The 15,802-nt window shown below is 40.6% G+C and overlaps 1 protein-coding gene across 2 annotated transcripts in view; it reads right to left on the bottom strand.

The window, feature by feature from the left end:
- mad1l1 (mitotic arrest deficient 1 like 1) overlaps positions 1–15,802 on the bottom strand; it is a 55,661-nt gene that overhangs the window by 36,404 nt on the left and 3,455 nt on the right. For both annotated transcript variants that reach the window (XM_071504321.1, XM_071504322.1), the window contains exons 9-15: positions 14,815–14,876; positions 10,427–10,513; positions 9,495–9,639; positions 5,960–6,100; positions 5,341–5,397; positions 3,578–3,669; positions 3,237–3,327 (exon numbers count right to left, since the gene is read on the bottom strand). In XM_071504321.1, coding sequence (XP_071360422.1) covers positions 3,237–3,327; positions 3,578–3,669; positions 5,341–5,397; positions 5,960–6,100; positions 9,495–9,639; positions 10,427–10,513; positions 14,815–14,876 — 675 coding nt within the window. The remainder of the gene's footprint in view (positions 1–3,236; positions 3,328–3,577; positions 3,670–5,340; positions 5,398–5,959; positions 6,101–9,494; positions 9,640–10,426; positions 10,514–14,814; positions 14,877–15,802) is intronic.

Genomic DNA, 15,802 nt, shown 5'->3' with positions numbered 1-15,802 from the left:
ATCATCTCCTCTGCTCAAAAGTCAGAAAGCTGTCACCAATTTTATACAGAGACGCCATGATTTTTTTCCTGCTACCAATGAACACAACTCCCTAGATGCCGTACGTGGGGTGTGATGGGAAGAGACACAGTCTGAACCTCAGTCAATAATATAAAGTAACAACACTGAAACACAAGTGTCATGGTGATAACAGGAAGGTTCTCACAAGTTTAGGCCAATTGAATACTAGGAGTGGCATGTTTACGCTTGATGTTGTGTAAAACAATTCAACGACCAAACCTGGTGGAGGAGACTGTGGCCTTTTACCCTCAACTGCTGCAGCCATCCTTCAGCCAATATCAAGACCAGCCTGAGCTTCACTCGTGTCTTTTTTGATTTGGCAGACTTAAACACTTGAGTCCTAAACACCTTGGGCCTGTGACATAAATTTCAAAACAATAAAGTGACTAAAAAGAAGTACAGGTATAGAGGGGAGAGGGTTATGCTTTTTTTGTATGACAAAATATCCTCATTTTAAAAAGATTTTTAGCTACTTTTGTTGAAAAAGTCATGAGATGTCATTGGTAAATGGTGGAGATGTCCCAAGACGATAAAAAAAAGATTAGTATCAGAGCCAGTCCTGGAATATTTCAATAGATCATATTAGCTACAATAACACAAATCAAAATCCAGTCCTTTCATTACTGTGCTCTGCTGTGTTTCGTCCACCTCAGACTGCTGGTGTTGCAGCTCCTCTTCTTTAAAAATAGCCCGGCTCTACTGAGCAACATCCACTGTGCACATCCCAAAAAAGACTTGATCAGGACAGCCAAGTAAATAGCCTGGTCTTCGACATCTCATTAAAAATATTGAACACTATTGTGTCCAGTTTACACAGTAAAATAGAAGAATGGACAGGGCTCCCTCAAGGAAATTGGTAATCAAAGTGGTGCGGGTTGATGTCACAAGGGATTGTTGTTTTGCTATTGTGTTGGCTTTGTTGTCGACTGGTGGCAATAACCTGATGTGTACATCTGCTCAAAAAAACCCATATTTACTATGAGCTTTATATTTTTAGCCACAATGCTGGAAAAGCAAAAAAAAAAAAAAAAAAAAAAAAAAAAAAAAAAAGTCAACATTGCAGGCCTTTAACACTTAGTCATGCCTTCAGATTTTTTCACTGCTTAAATTGTTATCAGGATTTCAAGACTATTAATACACAAAAATTTTATCACAGCTGCATATAGGTCAAAGTGCCACAAACATGCAAACCCTCATATGCTTACCCCACAGCTTCAGACCTAGATGAAGACCTGAAAAAAAGAACCTTACTTGGAATAGAAACATGATTTACTCAAGATAAAAGATTAATAACATTATGTCTTAAAATAATATCTAAACATAATGTTGCCATGGCCGTGTATATACAGTTGGGCTTGCCCATGTAAGCATATACACAACAGAGAGACTATGTTGATGCAACCTCTTGCAACGGCAATAATTATCTCTGTCTAGACACTGACATGACGGCAAAGACAAAGTACAGCAGTATTAAGTCTATCATTGTAGCTGTTATGGTGCAGTGCAACAAAAAAAAAGCAAAATCCAAAGGGGAGGTTGTATGGGATTGATAAGAGACAACTGATTCTTATTTTTGCAAGCCAAATTCAAAATTGCTTCATTTCAACTGTATTTTATGATGACATGATGATCATGTCATGTCTCACCAGAAAGAACACAGGGTCCAAACCACAGAGGGGCTACTTTAGATAAGACAGAACACACATGGAGGAGAGCAGAAGAGTTCTTGACAGGTTCTGAAAGCCTGTCTGCAAAAAAACATTATTATTCTTGATAATAAGACTGAGTTGAACACTGCAGGCTCTTGGAGGTGGCCTTGTCAAGACAAATTTGGAACAAATATCCTTACTAAAACCACTCTCAAAATTTCAATAAAACCATCATCCAGCACATTCTGTTCAAATCTACCTTGTTGCTGTTGAACCTGCAAAGCTTTAATTTTACTTCTCTCTGTTGCCAAATGATAACTGGTAATACCTATAACCAATACTTAAAGCCTCTATATTTACAGATCTGTACAACCAAGGTGGTGGGGAAAAAAATACAGTTGCTAACAATATGATAAAATTGAGTTATTGTAATACTTGACTGGGCACTTTTTTTTTTATTAGCATTTAAAAATGTCAATTGTAAATACATACATAGACTTGAAATACTGAGGTATGAAAATCTGAATTTCCCAGGAGTGCCTCCTGACAGACTGCTGGTGGGCATGATTGAGCTCCACAGAAAGCAGTCTCATTACACTGGTAATCTGAGTGGTTGACAGTCACACTAGTCAGTATGATCTAAATATAAAGACAGGGTGGAAATGATGGGTTCTGCCACAGGAATCTAAAGTGCAAGTTGATATGATGAAAATCCTATTGTCAATTTATTCAAGCATTCAATTCTGTAAGTCACTCAAGCCCATTCACTCAGCCATTCATTCTCCTTACAAATGCTCCTCCGTTCAGTCACTCATCTCTGCACTCGGCCTGATGCAGAGGTCTCTTGGTGTGCATTAGACCATAGAGGAGTCATAAAAATTAACTCCTACAAACTGACCTGATCCATTGACCGTGCAACCTTGAAACCCACGCACGCACACACACATACCTGCGCGCACTGGGTTGTCAATTGCCTTAAAAGTGGTGGTCATGCTTGAGAGCACATGGATTTCATTCACCCCACAGCTAAATGGAACCAACACGCTTGCCCACACACGTTTCATTAAAGTGCCCTGGTAGACTTGGTTTGGCACAGAATGAGTCAGGGGAGTTAGAGGACCTGACTGAGATGAAACACACAAACGCACGAACACACACACACACACACACACACACACACACACACACACACACAAAAACAGACCCAACACTGGGGAAGGTCTACATTTATTTTCATGATCCCCGCCCCCTTCCCTCCAACTGCTCTGTCCATCCTAATCCCTTCAACAAATAAAGGAGCACTTTAAACAGCCACAGGTTCTACAACCTTTCCATTGGACGCTGCCAGAATCACACCTGGGTCCAATTGTGCTTGAAAAACTGTCAGATGTGGGCAGCGTTTGTGTGAATCAATCTGCAGTGTCATACTGGCTAGGCTCCTGCCCTTGGGGTTATTAAATTGGTTCTTTTGTGCCAGGCGAGTAAATCCGTCACAGAAAACAGTTGGAGGGAAGTTTTGGTGCCTACCTGTAGGTTGTGTCTCTCCAGTCTCATCTCCAGGTTGTTGTTCTGCTCCGCCAAACGCTGCCGCTCTGCCTCTAAATCTTCAATTTTTTGTCTGGAAAAAAAAAAAATGCATGCACACGCACTCATTTGCTTGTAATTTATATCTACCATGCTAAAAAGCCACTACACATATTGTTGACACCATAGGTTAATCTTTGAGGTATGGCGCTGCTCACACACAAGAATGTGAGGTCTGGGTGAGTTAATCCATCCCAGGTATAGACATGAATCTTGCATGTGCCATGTTTTGACTTGGTGGTCTCTGCAACAGAGTGTGTGTATGTGATGTGTGTGCCAACTACCTGAGTATGCTGACCTCTTCCCTGGTAGCTAAAGAGCTGCTGTCAGCAGCAGAGGCCTGCTGCTTCTTCAGAGACTCCATCTCCAGCTCCACCTGGGACAGACAGAGAGGAAAATGGGCCTGTTGCACTAACGTTGGACCACCTTTGGCCACGTGCCTGGCTGAAACCTTTTGCCTGTAGATAAATCCTGAAGACTCTATTCCAGTGTGCTGCTATCTTTTCCAGACAGATATCTAGACAAACAGATATATCCTTTATACACCATTACACCATACACTGACTCATTTTCCATTTCAATTTCAGAGTGCTCTGGCTTTTTTCCCTCCAGTACTTGTTTTTAGTCCGTCTGTGTCTTAGTTAGTTTCTCTCTGAACTCGCTCTCCTCTCAGCAATTATCCCTCATTTCCATTTGCACACCCATTTCCCCCTCTGTCTGACTGCATCTGTCTGTCTCTCAGCTCATCCTCACTCCCAGTCTTCCCACGACGAATAAGTAATTACTGCTATACCAGACAGGTGGATTTCACACGTCAATACTCATTGCCGTGGCTATGTTGATGTCTCCTTGGCAACAAGGAGCCATGAAAAGAGACAGATCGTAGAATGAGTGAAGACACAAAAACAGAGTCCCAGAGTATGTGAGAGAGTCTAGGTCACGCCTGCCAACTCGGTACTTTATCCTGGTTTTATATCATCTTTTAAAGCAGTCAACTTTTATTGTAACTTTTAAGAACTTTAAGGACAAAAACACACAACAAACTTAACAGATGAACTGGCCTATTTAATCTGGAAAAGTTCACATCCTAAACTGTTAAATGATACTCCCAGGTCACACTATAATGTCACTGCAACCTGGCAACCACTCAGGTTGCTATAATAATTTAAAGTGTTAGTAGTATCTATCCTGTCACCTTTCAATTAGTGTCACATCAGTCGGGATGTAAGAGGACAGAGACAGTACACAACACAGGGAAGCTGAATGTGCTTGTACTGTAAATATCTATCTAGCTGCTAAATAACACTGTCTCTTTGAAAAGGTCTGCAGGACTATCAGTGTAAAAAATGATGTTGGTCGTTATGTTAGTCACAGAGGCATTAAAGTATCTGACTCACAGGAAGGCACAGCACACCTGCAGAGATAACAGTCACAACTAAAAAGGTTCTTGAGAACGATAACTTCAGTAGAAGAAAAGAAGTGACAAACCTAGAAGCAAAACAAGAGTCAACACTGGCGTCGCTTTCCACCGCTGAAGACAGGTCTTGATGAGTAAAGGAATGAAGTGTGATGGTGAACTCTTCTATACTGGTAAGTAAGTATGAATGCTAACTTTTAGCAATAGCAAAAACTTACATATAGCACCTAGAGTTTTCTCTGCTGCCAAACATGTTCCTTTTGAGCAGCACTACGTCTTGAGGGCAGATTGGAGGCTACAGTGAGTCGCTTTTGGAACGCTATTAGCATGCTAATTTCAGCAGAATAAAAGACGTGACAGAGACACAAGTTAACACCGGTGTTGCTTTCCGCTCCTGGAGACAGCTCTTGATGAGTAAAGGAATGAAGTTTGATGCTGAACTCACAACATTTCTTCTACACTGGTAAGTTAACAGCTGTTAATGTTAACGCTGGCTATGTAGCAATAGCAAAATTTACAAATAGCGCCTTTAATTAGGGTCAAATATGTCAAGTATGTGAGAAAACAATATCTATTTGTCTGTATGTCACAGACAAATAAGTTGGAGTTTGTGTGTAAATGTGTACTAACTGTTTGCAGCTGCAGTTTGAGCGTCCCCGTCTCCTCTTGTGCTTTGGTGAGCTGGGCCTGAGTTGACAGACAAGATAAAAGGGGAGCGTTATAGGTTCGAAATATAATGAAAAATGTCTCTCTGTCCTTTTCCTTCTGATTTACAGTATTGACAGAAACAGAGCAGGTGCACAGAGGCAGAAGCAGGCGCGACCATATATTAACCAAAGTGTGCAGTTCATTCAGTTTTGAAACACAGACACTCCAGCCTTCTTCCTTTCATTCTAGTGTTATTCACAATGCCCCTGTGCACCACAAGAGCACTTTTATCGCTCTATCAGTTCTAAGTGCAGATATCTGTTAACTCACCCACTAATTAAATGCACTGATTGTGTGGACAGGGAGCAGCTGAGCAGCACACATTTACAGTGTCATTAGCTATGTGCAAAGTACCAGTCAACAACTTGCACATTAAACTGTTCAGCAGCTTAAAATAGTGTAAATCAGTACTTTATATTCAATTAAAAATATAACTGAATTCAAGTTTATTTCTATAAAAATAAACGTAGTAATGTGGAGGACAAAGTAGGGGCCTATAAATAAAGGTATTTGTGTATGTGTCACAGGTCTGCACACGAACCTCCATCTCTGCATTGTGGGTCTGTGTCTTCTGCAGGACGTCCTCTGCCTCTCTGAGGCGTTTGCTGAGTTGAGGAGAGTACTCGGTAGGCGCCAGCTCACTGTCATAGGACTCTAGTATAGCCCGCATTCCATCACGCTCCTGTAACACACACACACACATACACATTAACATAACCCCACAAAATGGAAATCCTGCTGTATACACACATATGTACACACATTTTTATGTCACGAAGACAGAAGAAAGTCATGACATTACAGAATTCTGTGCTATCAGATGTGCAATGTTTGTGTTTATGTGCGTGAATAAATTGGGAGTTTTAAAGCTCTTTGATGTTTTTTTCTGATTCCTCTGTGTTGCTTATGTATGACTGTTTGGTGTGTTAATATGACAGGCAAATGCCTTTGTAAATGAGGAACAAAGTATGAAGCAGCTGCACGTTTCACATCCAAGCTGTGACAAGAGAAGCTCAGGGTTGTGGTCATGCTCATTTGCATTTCTCATGTAATAATCAAATCAAAGCCAAATGTCTTTGTAGACAAAGAATAAAGAATAAATCAAAACATTAAATCAGAGTCACGACAGAGAAATGTCTTTGCAAACAAAGCTAATATTATTATGCTGCTTCATCTCTCTTCTCCGAGATGTGATGAGATCATTTAAAAATTCACATTTATTTCTCCTCTGTAATAGTTGAATGAAATTCCCTCAACACTGTTCTCTGTCCAGTAAATCAACACACCACCAAGTGGTTGTTTCTCTTAGAGAAGGGAGACTCAAAACCTCTTAAAGCCGACATCTTCACAAGTGTCACTCAGACTGACACGCCGTCTCTGAATAGCTCACGAGTCTCTGTCAGTCTGTGTCTTTCTGCTTGACGTTTGAGTGTTCATTCTCACACACAGAAACATGCATGGACTGGAATGGTTCCAGGAAAAACAAACAAACACACGAGTCAGACGTGCGTACGTGCGTGCGTGCGTGCGTGCGTGCGTGCGTGCGTGCGTGCGTGCGTGCATGCGTGTAAGATTGAGGGTGACGGAGCAAGAAAAAAGTAAACATCTTAATTATGTAAATACCTCTAAATCGTGTCGCATTTTTTAACTATTGGTCCATTTCAGCAACTTCAACTCAACTTTGAAAGATTAATCTGCATTTCCTGTCCATGTGTGAACTAATAAAGTGACACATTCATGTGAAAGCACAGGAAGGAGAGCTTTTTCTGTCAAGCAAAATATCTATATCATATTAGAAAATCTTCCAAGTCATGAATGATTACCACATTTAATTCATGTGTTACAAAGTAAATCTGTACCGGTTGCCAGGTAACATGATGAATAAGAACAATCTAATCTGTTTAAAAACTGGCAAACAGCCCATTTATTAATGCAAATTCACTGTCAGTCAAGACAGTTAAAATGATGCGTCTCCTCCTCTCCTTTCACTGCGCTGGTCCACTCTGTATTATGAAGCTAAGCAGGCGGCATTTTGTGGGAATCAGGCTTTTAATAAACACCTCACAAACAAACAGGCTACTTAGGAGTATCCTTTTTGAAGGTCATTAAAAGCTCAATAGTCTATTATTAACAGGGCTAATTTGGGTAATGCATAGCATGACATTCAGGTTGTAATTCCCGGATGTACAATTCTGTGAATAATCGGCTGCTATTGCTCTGTCAGATTCGCTCGTAGGGTAGTATCAGAAAATAAACCATGATTACCCAAATCAGATTCAGCCCGCGATTAGCCAGATCAAAAGCAACATAATCCATTTAAAGATGACTGAGTTGGGGTCTTTAAAAACAATATATGCAAAACTCAACTGTATTTGTTTTGGCCTTGAAGCGACGTCCTGTTATTTAGCATTACACAACTGCCAAATACCTATAACCTGTGAGAACCTTTAAAAAGGCGACAAGAAGAAGACAGAACAGGAAGACAGGGGGAACAGAAGTAAAAACAGAAAAGGTACAAACACGTTTAGAGGTCAGTGTGTGTCGGTGTGTGTGTGTGTTTACGACCAGTCCAAAACAGCAGGCCCTTTGGCTATTTACTGTCTATTACTGTGCAATGAGATTCACTCAATCTAAATCAAAAATCTGTCGGCTCGTCTCTGATAAAAACTCTCATTTTAAAAAACACACAAACAAACAGGGAGCAGGAGGACAGAGTGATAAAACTATCATTACTGTTTTCATCATCTATTTTTTTTAAATTGCTTTTATGTCAACCGTTTTATCTAGTGCATGAAGATGTGACTGTGCCTCTAATGGACCAGCGAGTCTCTCCCACTAAAGTGTATGAGAAACAAAACATCTGAGCAGGGCAACAGTAGAATAAAGGAGACACAGCCTCGTGGCAGAGACGGAAGGATTCGTTTTTCTGTAAAGGCTGGAAGAACCCGGGGTGTGTGTGTGTGTGTGTGTGTGTGTGTGTGTGTGTGTGTGTGTGTGTGTGTGTGTGTGTGTGTGTGTGTGTGTGTGTGTGTGTGTGTGTGTGTGTGTGTGAAATTAAGTGTATGCCCCTCTCCACTTCTTTAAGAACTGCTGTCAAGGCTTTACAATAATAACTAGTAAAAACATTGATTGGTTGCAGTCCTACCATATCTATTACATTACCAAGCTGATTTCTCCTGTAAATATACAAAACCTGCAAAAGAAAAATAATAAAGAAAATACTAAATATACTCGGGCAGTTGTAGATATGGTTGGGAGAGAGGTATTAATATACTCTTTAAGTTTAAATGAGCTATTTGTGAGTTGTCTTTGCCACTGAACGTGGTTTCTTGCCAGGAGCAGGTGGTTTTTACTTTTGGAGATGGCTTCTGGTGAGTAAAGGAATGAAGTTTGATGCTGAAGTCATGTTTATTTTAGACTGGTGAGTAAACAGCTGTTAATGCTAATGTTGACTATGTAGCAACAGCAAAACTGACAAATAGCTCCTTTAATTTTAGGAATATTTGGCTGGTTCGAAAATCAAATAAAAGGATTTTTTAAAAGCAAAAAGCAAACAACTAGAATGGACGTTTTTTTAACACATTGCGACTGGATGATAAAAACTATTTTTCACATCCTCTGAATGCTTGGTTAAGTGCAAATGGTTGAGTGCATTCTCTGCCAAAACAGTCTTGGGCCAAGTCATATTTCCATCATGCCTTTAGCTCTGCTTAGTTATGGTGGTGGCTGAGTGTGTGTGTGTGTGTGTGTGTGTGATTTGTGTACTAAGAGACTGAGCATGTTGACCTAGGGAATTACACACACTGAGAAATCAATATCACAGGGAGGTCTAGTCAGGAACTGCAGAGCAGGGGGAAGCAAGACAGACAGACAGAGCAGTCACATGACATTCATCGACCAAACAGAGGGAGAGAGGGGGGCAAAGGGGAGATCAGGAATTCTGTGATTGCCTTGAGATTCAGGTGTTTACTGTGCTCCCTGAGTATTTACTGTAAAACTCTGGGAAGGATGTGTCGTGAAGGTGTAAAAAGCTGCTCATGTGTGTTGTTGTGTAAGTGTCTTCGGTGGTCAGGCACCTTTGTTAATAACAATACTCTCTTCTGTAGTCGACGGACAAGAGCGTCCTGCATCTCCCTCTTCTTCTGCTCTTCCAGAGTCCTGCCGCGCTGCTGGGACACCTCTGCACGGAGCTCGGCCTGTAAGCGCTCCACACTCCTCACGCTGTCAGACCAGGACAAATGACAAGGTGCAAAGCAAGACAGATGGGTGTAGGTTAAAAGCAGGGCAGAGAGAGGGCAGGGAATGACAGAAACAGTCTGATTAGTGCCAAATGTTCAGACAATCTGACAATTCGTAGTTAATTTAGAGTAATACTCCCTCACATCTTACCTGACTAACACCAAATAATTCCCAGACAAGTGTCCAGAAATTATTTGCAGCAGTGACTTGTACCAGGGCTGATCAATAGGACAATAATTATACCCAAAGACAATAATTACACCACGAGCTGCCTTCACCTTCCCCTCCCACACCCAACCCTCTGCCGTTCTGCTGTTTCTAATATTTCATAATGAGCCCAATACGCTCAGCAGAAGAGAGACGCTTGTTAGCTAATGAAAGCTTTCTTAGCAGGACTTGAGCCGCAGCATGAATATACCAGAGCATGCACGCAGCTCTCCTTACAGACATCACCTCTGCCTAAACAGGACAAGTTTAATTAGTGCATTCCCTCTCTCTCACTCTCAATCTCTCTCTCTCACACACACACACACACACACCACTGGTTACTGTCAGGAGTGCTATCAGAATCAGGACCAGTTTAATTAACTTTGTGACAATTAAGGACTTCTCAGAGATACGCTCTAATAGATACATGGGGGGAAAGAGGCATGCGGGCAGACAGACTGAGAGAAAAAAGGTTTGAAGGCAGAGAGAGAGAGAGAAAGAGAGGGAGAGAGGGATTTTGTGTGTGTGTGAGGAAGTGTGTGTGTGTGTGTGTGTGTGTTACCGGCTGTTGAGTGTGTAGTTCTGCTCTTTCAGAGCAATTTCTCTCTGCTGGATCTGAATCACCTCCCTGGACAGATCCTCTGGTTTCCTACCGACAGACATACCACAGAGCAGTTAGCATACACACATGTTTACACACATGCACACACACACGCAATTAAAAAAAAATCAATATGACTTAGAAAGCCAAAAGGACAGAGAATAGATGAAAAGGACGGAGGTTTACATATTCTTTTGTTACTTGGCCAGTGGGGAGCTGGGAAATAAAACGACACAAGCAGCAGAGGGAGAGAGAGGAAGGTAGTGGGTTAAATACTGGTCACGGTCCTACAAAACAAACTCACTCCATGGGAGAGATTGATTAAAAAACGCACAAACACACAATGGCAAGGCCGCAACGCAGACGGTCACATACTCAGACAGAAATGCACCACATGACCTCCAAACTCTAAATCCTGTGTGGAAGTTTGGATCCGGAAGAATTCTGCTGCCACCTAGCAGCTAAAATGATAAACCTGAAAAATGATGCAGCTTGGTCTGTAGCACAACTCAACATGAGGGGGTTAGCTCAGCATTACTGACTTCCACTGAAAACAAAGCCTATGATCAAACTTCAGCTTTCACTAGAAACGGTCAGCAGTAACGGGAGAGCTGAGCTGGTATTTCGCTCCGATGTTCGACAGTCTACTGAGTCTTATGACGAATTAGGTGTATGGAGGGAAAGCGCTGAGCAGTCAAGGTTAACGTCAAGGTTGGAAAACCAGAGTGTGCTATGTGAAAGTTGGGTGGCGTGGATTTACCATCACTTCCTCTTAGCTAGGTGGTGCCTCAGGTATGGAAATAATCTCATGACTAAAATATGAGTTCATGAATCATATGATGGAATAACTATGGCACCCAAAGTAGGTAATTCCACACTGCCCTGAGCACACAGGGATTAGCCTTCTCCTGAGTTTGTATAAGAGGCTGTTCTGCCTTTGTTCTGCTGTTTTTGGGGTTTTTTTTGTTTGGTTTTTTTTTTTGCAGACCATGGATCAGCCATTTTCTGTTGACGTTGTAAATAACGGGTGTATATTATTGATTGAGATGTCATGGACAACTCTTGCGGTGAGACCCTGTCAAGAGTAAATACACTGACAAAGTAGTGTAAATCTGCTGTGACTCTAGTTTTGAGCACACACTTCAGTGAGTAGAGGGAGGTAACCCAGAGTTGTTAAAGTGCTGGGAGTTCAACTTTGGAAAACATATGTCGCCCACTCAGAAACCTAAACACAGGCTGTTTTAATGCCGTTTGTGTTTTCAGACCAAAAAAGCGACAATTCTTTTCCATTTGAAAGTTTAAATCCAAAGTCATCCATCTGTGAGTGAATCTCATGTTACATCCAATGTTAATGTTTTATAAAATATTAATTCATCCGCTACTCAAACAACCATTTAGACAACATCTTGTAGAGAAAGGGGAAAAGGCACAATTACTAAAACTCTGAGCTGTAATTTAAGCAATGACTTGAATACAAAATCTGAGCAGTTAAACACAGTTAAACTCTGCTGATGCAAAACCTGTACAAAACTAAGGCTGCAACTAATTTTTTTCATTATCAATTACTTTATTGATTATTTGGAGCACAAAATATCGCAAAAAGTGGAAAATGCTCATCACAGTTTGTCAGAACCCAAAGCGACATTTTTAAATTGCTTGTTTTTACCACTCAAGTGTTTAAAACCAAAGATATTTAATACAATGATATGTAATAGAGAAAAAACAGTAAATTCTCGCAATGTAGAGGTTGAAACCAATCACTTCTTGGTATTTTTGCTTGATAAATTACCCACATTGGTGATTTATCATCAAAATTGTTGAAAATTAACATTCTTGTCTTGGTGTTTTAGCAAACGATATGCAGAGCTCAGACAGAGATGTCAACACTACATTTTATGATCACTTGTGTTACTTTGTGCATGAATATCAGACTTCTTAACTTGGAGCAGGTTGTAAGATACAAAAAGAAAAGCCAGAAACCACAGAAACATACACATTAACACCTCAAACTGTATCTCAAAACAGACTGCACTAACTAGCTAGCGTGATCCCAGTTAACTCCATCTTTGCATCAAAACTATTCTTCCTCAGCCACCTGATAGCCGAGTGTTTAGGGCGCGTACTACATGACCGCAGATGCTCTCATCAGGCGAGTTGCTGGTTGAACTCCTGACTGACCTGACTCTTTCCTGCATGTCATTCCCCCTCTCTCTGCCCCTTTCCTTTCACTCTCTACTGTCCTGTCTAATAAAGGCAAAAAATGCCCAAATAATATCTTAAAAAAAAAAAAAAAAAAAAACTGTTCTTTGAGCAGAGAAAACACCTGAGACACATGTAAAACGGTCTCAGTCTTGTCTTTAGCTGGAGGAAGGTTGAGTGAAAAGGAAACCCATTCCCAGAAAATCTCCCCACATATTGTCCCTTCAATATTGTCCCACATAACAGCCTAATTTTAAGAAAAATATTTTCATTCTGTCAATTTTCAATTGTCAACCACATGGGTGCACACACGAGCGAGCACAATCTTATCAGACTATGAAACAGAGGGAAAGGAAATAAACACCAGCAACCAGCCAACTGCTGGTGAATTCAAGCTGCAGCTGTGAGGCTTGTCTCCTCCACCAGGCAGCCACACAGACTCTTGACGGGCAGGGTTAACATCTGTCCTAAAGTTATTTTTGTCTGAGTAATGGTTGGTAAGAAATCAAATCCTGGGCTGCAGGAAACAAACTCCTCAACTAACAGCACCATTGTGTTTTACTGCTCATTAACAACTGCTCCACCGCATATTATTTCCCCAACACTCTAGACCACCCCAAAATGTCTAGTGACAGAAAAAGTTCCAATATGTCAACTAAAGCAAAACAATGTATAAAGTATGAGGAGCCTGTAGTTATGAGAAATGACTTAGTGGCCAGCAAAGTTAACAAATCAATACCACAAATACACACTAGTGTGCCAAAACACTGTAGCTGAGATATTTCATATTTAATGACAGAACGAGAAACACTCTAAACAACATCAATTCAGACACGTTTACATTACTGATGATATCAACATTGTGTCGCTGCGGTGCCATCCATTTTATTTTCTTTTGGACCTTGCTGATCGTTTTCAACTACAAAGAAAACTCTGTAATGGTATAAATCCAGAGTCACTTTCACTTATTTCATCATTCTTAAACTTCTTAATAAAAAGATTTGACAATTATATACCTGAAAAAATAATGACAGATTAACAGCCTTTTAAGTCAATGAAAATGTCCCACTAATAGACAAATCCATGTTAATACTAATTTCCACACATCACTAATGAACTGAGTGAACAGGCTGCTGGTTGAGCTGCTCTTACTTTCTGTTTAGCTCTGCATCACAGGTCTGTGCCAGGGAAAAAAAACATCCTGAAACACCTGAAAATTAACTTGGACAAGTGTTGGTTTGCAACCAGCATTAACCTTTACTTTTCATCAGTATGACCATCACACATATAGCTGCCCTTTAGCAACTTTACGTGCAACTGTTTTTTTCCAATGACATGGCACACCTGACTTTTAAGAGGAATTTCAGACTTTACCTCCCTCTGCCCAGGATGACAGGCTTATCAGGCTTTAATATTCAGAGAAATGTTGGACAGCCCAACCAAATGGTTGCATATTGCTTATCCTTACATCCCCATGATCCTCCCATGTCTTTTAATAACTAAATTTAACAAATACTGTCAGATCCCATAAAACATTACATAAGACTAAACTGAAGCCTTGCAAGAGGAAAGATTTCATTTTGTAATTTAAGTGTGTCCACCTTTTTCTTTTTGCCCTGTAGGAAGGTGGAACAAACACTTCACTAACACACACACGCAGGATGTAAAACAAATCAGATGTGCTGCGTGGATGTGTTCGATTAAACATTCTGTTTACATCACAGCCGGAGTTAATCGTAGAGAAAATGTCGTGTGTGTCTTTGTGTGTGTATGCATGTGTGGGTGTATGTGTGCTTGCATGCATGCAATGGACAAGGCTGCAGTGTTTATAATCTGTCAGATCTGCTTCACTGCTCAACAGGAAACATGCAATCATTCTCTCATTACCAGTTTTGACCGCATGCATTGAGACGCACTCATATTGTGTGCACAGGTATAAAACAAACACACACACCTATACAACGCTGGTGGAATTGATCCACAGTAATGAGACACATTCATTTGAAGTGACCACAGCTCCACCAAGTGGCACTTTTTCATATTTCAGTCATATTTCTTAAAAAAAAAAAAAACACACACATTCATCTACCTCTCTTTCTTTTCCTGTCTCACACTCACACATTCATACACACCCTTAAACAACATCTGACCTTATGTTGAGTCCAGTGGATTGCCCCAGGTTCTCCCAGGCTTGAAGCTTCTCAGCCAGCCTCTAAAGATTGAAGAGACATCAGGATACGTGTTTATCCAATGTACAGGAAGTAGATGATGTAATTACAACCATCTCAACAGTGCAGAGAAAGAAGAAATCCTGACTAATGTGATTTTTAAGGCTGTCACCAATATTGATACGTAGACTTGAAAACAAACAGATTATATCAGGCAACATGCTATACTTAAACTTAACATAAATGTTTTAAGCAAAGATCACTGAAATGTCTTTTTTGGCTTCAATGCAACAGGAGGGCAAGCCCTATAATCACAACTGTCGTTGACTGACTGACTGATCAAATATTCCACCAGTGGTCAGCTGAATGCCACATGACGGAGCTGGAGTCTCAGAGAGACTCCAAAGTGAGCTTCCAGTCTGCAATCACAAAGCGCACCAGGTTCACTTCGCCTTTTGCCGTTGTATTTTAGCCCTGCCAAACAGATCTCATGCAATTGCACTGGAACGCCTGCAAAAACATATAGACTGAACCATGGTCGCTGGTAACAGCAGCAAAACTGGTGGACAAGGTCTAGTTTGGTCCAAGGACCTAACTACTGTGCTTCTCCAGGCATAGAATGAACACAGCCGCACACTAGGTTTTGACCTAGTCTTGCTAAAAAGTAGTGAAAAAGATATGTAGTTAGGCAGAGTGACAGTACATTTTGAAAAGTAGATTTCAAAATTTAATTTAATTTAAAAGAATTTATTTAATTTCAAAATTAAATAAATTCTAAAAACATACAACTGGACCAAAAAGAATTAAAACTTGACTTGGGAAAAGTCAGTAAGAAATACAAAAAGTGCAGCTTCATTCAGGTTCTGAAATAAGCACGATGCACTTTTAATCTCTCTGTTTCATGTTTACAGTAGTGAAACGTTACAACAAAGTCAACATTGATAGGCTACAAGGTGAAATGCACAATACA

Source organism: Trachinotus anak, unplaced genomic scaffold, assembly GCF_046630095.1.
Source record: "Trachinotus anak isolate AG129_WGS33_773 ecotype Australia unplaced genomic scaffold, CSIRO_AGI_Tana_v1 ptg000019l, whole genome shotgun sequence".
NCBI classification, from domain to species: Eukaryota; Metazoa; Chordata; class Actinopteri; order Carangiformes; family Carangidae; genus Trachinotus; species Trachinotus anak.
The sequence above is the reverse complement of the archived record's forward strand: the minus strand, read 5'-3'. Positions and strand labels throughout refer to the sequence as shown.